This window comes from Kryptolebias marmoratus, linkage group LG22 (genome assembly GCF_001649575.2).
Source record: "Kryptolebias marmoratus isolate JLee-2015 linkage group LG22, ASM164957v2, whole genome shotgun sequence".
Lineage (NCBI taxonomy): Eukaryota > Metazoa > Chordata > Actinopteri > Cyprinodontiformes > Rivulidae > Kryptolebias > Kryptolebias marmoratus.
In genome coordinates this window covers 20,968,132-20,974,384 of record NC_051451.1, presented here as the reverse complement: position 1 = coordinate 20,974,384, position 6,253 = coordinate 20,968,132, and the positions used below count along the sequence as shown (strand labels likewise).

At 40.6% G+C, this 6,253-nt stretch overlaps 1 protein-coding gene across 1 annotated transcript; it reads left to right on the top strand.

The window, feature by feature from the left end:
* The first annotated feature begins 2,895 nt into the window (after positions 1 to 2,895).
* nkx3.3 (NK3 homeobox 3) lies at positions 2,896 to 5,590 on the top strand. Its single transcript, XM_017412894.3, has 2 exons — positions 2,896 to 3,292; positions 3,754 to 5,590. The coding sequence occupies exons 1-2, from the start codon at positions 3,076 to 3,078 to the stop codon at positions 4,239 to 4,241; spliced, it is 705 nt and encodes a 234-aa protein (XP_017268383.1). The 5' UTR covers positions 2,896 to 3,075; the 3' UTR covers positions 4,242 to 5,590.
* The last annotated feature ends 663 nt before the right edge of the window (positions 5,591 to 6,253 follow it).

Here is a 6,253-nt window from a genome sequence, read left to right as displayed (position 1 = left end):
GTACGGTTTTATTTTTGAGCGAATCTGAAATATGGGTTTAATGAAAAGGTTTTATGGCCTCAATTCAGAAGTGTCGAGTCAAGCATTGATAAAAATGCTCACTATGGATAAGCTTAAAAATATAATAGACAAAATGGCCCGATTTTTCATTACATTGTGCTTTTTGAATGGTTTACCCAGGTTTTTGTTTGTATAGTAATCATTGGGATCTGGATAGAAAATGCTAAGAAAAGAAGAAAGGAACCCACGGAGTGGGATTTATTCCAACATTTCTCATCATCTCGAATAGTTTCTCAAGCCTAACAGCATGGAGTTGTTTTTTGTTCCTGTGAGAAAGCCTGCCTGAGTCTGAGACGAGAACCAGAAGCCGAGAGAATTTAAAGGCGAGCTAAATGTGCGCTCAGGATTCAGAGACGGACATAAACCAGACAGACATCAGCATCTCCAGGACCCACACACAGCCTGGAAACCACCAGAGAGAGCACTCAGTGATAAATATTACTGAGAGGGGGACGGGGGGACGGGGGGTCTAATGATAATAATATTAACAAAAATAATAATAATGTAGGTCAAATACTTTAAACTAATTTGTATAAATCTAAATGTTGTTCCTAAATTTTTAGGCATGGCTTCAGAGCTGCAGTCGGTCATCCTAAAGACACACACACACACACACACACACACACACACACACACACTGGAGATGGACTTAAGCAAATCTCTTCACAAGGCATGTCAGGCAGCACAGACGCTATTAATGGAGATGAATGGCAAAGTAAACAGAGTGTTTGTCTCCTCTGATAGCCTCGCCGGCCACTTCCTCTGGCTCCCGCGCTGCCGGTAGGACATACCTGGTGTCAGCTTTAAGTGCTGCAGAGTCACTAGTGTAAATAGAGCTGGCGACAGGACGGCGATGCCTGCAGGACGCGGCGGCCCGGCCCACCGCTGCTCCGACGGGCGCGCGCGATCTCTATCGAGCAGCTTCTAAAGATAGCAGCGGCAGGTCGGCGGCGCGCACCGGCGCATCGCTGCAACTGACAGCGGCGGAGTTTCCCAAAACAGAGAGCTCTCCGATAGCAGCCAGAAAAGAGCTGGTCTGAAAGGCCGCAGGTGGGGATCTAATAGAGGTTTGTGACTGAACCTGGCGTTTTCAAGAGTCTTTGAAATTAGGTTGAAATTAAAAGACAAATAAATGCATTTTCAGCTTCCAGTGAAACTGTTAAAAATGAATATGTTTACCCTTAATCATGAAATAACTAAAAGCCTAGCGTGCTTTGAATGAATGCCTATCACCCGTAGAGTTTGAAACTTCAATCCTCTCAGAAGTGACAGAGTTAAAACTGTTTGGTCAAAGCTTCAAAATAATAAAATAAAATAAAAACATATATAAGACAAGTATGTGTTATGAATGACTCTCAGCTACTACCACACCAAACTGTAGCTCAATGTCTATAAAACTAACTGAGTTGTAATCATTTTTTGGTTTTTGGCTAAAGCTCATTAGTTGTGATGGCCATCTTCAATTGGTTTGACTTCAAACATGAATCAGCTGAAGATGTACATCTACTGATTACTTTCTGAACGTTTCATTAAAATCTGATCAATCGCTCACGAGACATTTTGCTGACAGACAAACAGCTTTGACCCCAACAGTTCTAAGCAAAGATCTCGCGCAATGTGTCGTTTCGGAACTTGTGTTGTGAACAACTCAGTTGAAGCCATTTCACATCTAAAAATCTGACGTGCATGGCGGGCGATAGCCAAATAACTCTGATTCTTTAAAAACCAAGTCCGAATTTGAAATATCTTACATGCGAACATCCAACTTAATCGTATCTGACTTAAAATATATAAAAAATACTTCCAATAAAGTCGTCAAAGATTCTAATCTTCATGCAAGATGAGGAATGAGAGAAAAGGTTCTTCAAAAATAATTGAAAAAAAAAAACCCAGACTGATATATTTGGTTGCTGCAAGTGAAGTCACGACCTAAATTTACACACATAGTTGCTGTAAAAAAACTGTTTCATGTTGATAAATTGAGGGGGAAAATCTGAACTCGTTAAAAAGTGTTTTTTTTCCCTCCCAGACCTGCTTTGACCCCCCGAGCTGCAGAAAAAAGAGAAAAAAATCTGGTTAGTCAGGGGAAGAAAACAAAGCAGCTCGGAGGAGGCAGAACATCTGTCATCACATCTCCCTAAATGAAAACTAGACTCGCTGATTGTGTAATACGTGTCCGTTTGGGTGGGGGTTACGGCTGATTTACGAGCGCAATCCTGCCCACACGGTGGCGCTGTGCTCCCTTGTCGGAGATTAAGGTTCACAGTAGAATGATAGAGGGAGTTTTGTTCCCAAACATTGTGATGAAACAATTCAAACCTGCACAGCTGTGGAGTAAAATTAGAGTGAAAAAATCTATTTTTTTATTAATAACAGCTAACAGAAGGATACACAATCAGGTACTGTTTTTATTCAGCTGAGCTCAAATAACGAATCAAGCCAATTTAAACCAAGCAAAATGAATAAGTGGAGCCTATGAAGCCAAAGTTGGATTCACTTAATAGGTGCTGAAGCTGAAGGACTGTTTTTATTATTTTTACGCACGGGAAAGGCTGAGCTGTATTTTTACGCACACACTGAAATTTTAATAAATGGTATTTGGTGAACAGACAGAAACTAAATAAACTCCATGTCTTTTTTATATGTACAGGTTTTGGATTTACAACGTCAATTAAAAGAAAAAATAATCTAACTAAGACTAAATATTCCTTTCGGGTCTGCTCAATGTCTTTGGGCAGTGTGAGGCTGGGGCGGTGCGAAGGAGGGACCAGGCATCAGCAGCAGCCTATCAAGTCTCAACTGAGAGTTTTGTCAAAGCCTTGACTGATCCTCGTGTTGGCAGCTCATTAAGAGAGCAGCTCACCGCAATTAAATCAGAATCACAGAAAGCGGAGAGAGAGAAAAAAAAGTCGAACCAGTAAGAGAATTCTTTCCTTTTCTGCCGCGAATCTTCTTGATGCCTCCGCGCAGAACCGATGCCAGGCTGAGGAAATACCTTTTCTCTTTTTGTCAGTCATGACATTCAGCTTCTCGCCTTTTTCTATCAAAGACATCCTCGCCAGACGTGATGTCCGCGGGGATCCCGGCGCCACGACGGCCGCGGAGGAGCAGCTCTGCGCATCGAGGCGCCATTTACGCACCGGCTGGGAGAACAGCATCCTTCCACCTGACCCGCGCGTGTTCTCAGGAAACCTCCGATCTGACACCTGCCAGGAGGAGGGCAGAGGAAGGGGTGAGCTCGGTGGGAGATTTCACGGAAATAATTAGGATTTTACGCAATATTTCTTGTTAGATTCTTCCTAATTATGGTATTAAAAGAACACATTTAAATAACCATGACTTGAAAGAAAAATCAAGAAAGGAAAACGGTTTTAGGGAAACAAGATGGATGTGGATGAATTTATTACTTAGAAATAAAAATGTTTAATCTGTGCCTTATTTTTTTTAAATTGTATTTTCCAGTCCAGCTATAAAAAAGAACATTAGTCATTTTATAATAGAAACTTTCCCTTTAAACCTGCCTTTTAGCATTTAAAGACTTAAGAATGTCCTATTTTGTTTATTTTATATTCTGTTAGTAAAAGTGACACATAAATAAATATTTGCATCAGGAGCTCTTTCGTTTTGGCTGAACCCCCAAGTCACTTTATATGCAATAAAAATGCCTTCAATCATGCCATTTTTTGTTTGCAGACCCTGCGGATCATACAGGGAGGGACAAGCCCCAGAAACACCAGGTGGACGCGGGAAAAGACGGATGTCACGCCCGCGGGGTCGACTTCAGCTTCTCACCGGAGGCGCATCAGTGCAGGCCGGCTGCGAAGAAGCGCTCCAGAGCGGCCTTCTCTCACGCGCAGGTCCACGAGCTAGAGCGCCGCTTCAGCACCCAGCGGTACCTCTCCGGTCCCGAACGGGCCGACCTGGCTGGGGCCCTGAAGCTCACAGAGACCCAGGTGAAAATCTGGTTCCAGAACCGGAGATATAAAACCAAGCGGCGGCAGATGGCGGCCGAGCTGGCTGCGCTGAGCTCACCAAAGACTGTGGCTGTGAAGGTGCTGGTGAGGAACGAGTCAAAGCATCACGGAGTGGTCCACCTCCCCATGACTGGACCTTTCTACCAGGACTATCAGTGTCACCCCTACCTGTGCTACTTTCAGCCCTGCAGCAGAGGAATGTTCTGATCCAACTTTATTTCTCCTCATTAAGCCTCATATTGAACTGCGCTCCTCAGAGGACTTACATACTCTTAGAAATTAAATCTGGGAATTGTTAAAACAGCACAATTATTGGGTCTGTAATTAAAAGCTTTAAGTTAATTTTTAACAGTCAAAATAAGCAAGTTTTAGTGTACGAAAGCAATAACATTAAAGGTACTCATTTCAAAGTATGAAATCTAACAGAAAAAGACTGTCCTGAAATGTATCAAAATGTGCAGGTTTTACTCCAGCAGTTTTCAAGATATATTGATATGTAATTCTGCAAAAGGAGTCCACATTCAGTGTAAACAAAGAAATCTGCTGAATCAGCTAAAAACCTCATGGAAACCTGAGTCACGTGACTGACCTGCGTTAGTCTGAGTGTGTGAACAAATATGGCGGAATTGGGCAAGTGTAGGGTTTCGGAGAAGACGTTCAGGTGTGAAAATGGGAGGGGATCTGCTGAGAAAGAAAGGAGAAAGCTCGAGTTAGACAGCTGTCAATAAATATCAGGAGCCATAAAGACGAGTCAGCATTCAGACAAGCAAACTTTGGCTCTTTAGGTAAGTAAACAAACACACATGCGTACAAACGTCTAATTTAAGGAGACATTACGTGTAAAAATGAGAAAATAATGTTCAGACTAAGTTTCTTTTTTAGTTCTGACTTTCTGACTTTGAAATGAATACCAACCAAACCAAATGCTGCTAATTAAACCACGCTTAACGACTTTTTTTATGTTCCTTTTACTGAATGAAGATTATTTCGCTCCTTCTGGAAGATTCTGAAACCTTTTGAATCCACTGGAATCAAAGAACTATTTGTTGAGGACAAAACCTCAAATAATTCTTACTTTTTGCATTTAAACAACCAAAGTTAGCGGAACTAGTTGACATGCTGTAAGCGAATTAAGTAAATCTGACATTTCGAGCTCAGAAAGGTTTAGATTTCAGATATTGGCTTTTATTTTGAAATTTCTGAGGGGTCGCACACAAATCATCTACAGTCAGACAAGGGGAAAGGTTATGTTTTGTTTTTTGAACTGTGGGAAAAATACTCAGACATATTTGGGAGAGAAGAGAAAGTTCACACCAGAGTTATATTTCTATGCTGCCTTGCAGAATTATTGGCAATAAGAAGGATAAAATAATCATAAATCACCACAGTGTTTACAGTGAAGGGCAAGGGTCAGCATTTATATAAAAAAAATAATCCTTTCTGTCTTGTCAAACCAAATAGTTTTGCCCCCAGATTTTTACCTCCCTTTTATTTTCCTCAAACATTTCGAGATTTATTTTTATTTTTGGAGATGTTTTTCTTTTGTTTTTAGTCTATAACTGGATTTTCTTTTAAATGCAAAATTTTACTCCATTTGTTCATCATGTTTTTCTTTTCTTTCTTTTTTTAAACTTTTAAAAGCTCAAAAAGAGAACAATTGTAAATAATAAACAATTTGGACCAACACAATTTGCATTTTGATGTTTTCCCAGATTTTTCACGTTTTTATAACATATAATATCAGTAATGCAGGGAGTTTTGTTAAAAACCTTTTTTTGCTACAAGGCCACCACAAAGTCATTCTTTTTTAGATATTCTGCATCAAAACCCATATAAAACAGTCTCTAAATAATCTATTATAAGTGGATCCTCTTGACTCAGTTCCTCAGAAGTCCAAAGGATTATCTACACTTTTTGTTTTTACTTCCCTTCTAACAGTCCACTGTAAACCAGACAGAGCAGAAAGGAATCCTGAACTTATACAAACCCATCGAGAGGCAGCAGCTTATCTCCGGGAGCGAGAAGGTCGAGCAAAACGCTGACATTTTGAGCACACATTCGTTTTCTTTATGCAACACATTTATTCACGATGAAGCTTATGCCACGAGACCTGCAGAAACAACATTCTTTATTCGAGTTTAACAGATTTTTATTTGTATTTCAGGAGTGTCATCACTGATGTCTGAAATCTGGAAGGTGAACGTGGTTTAGTGTTGTTT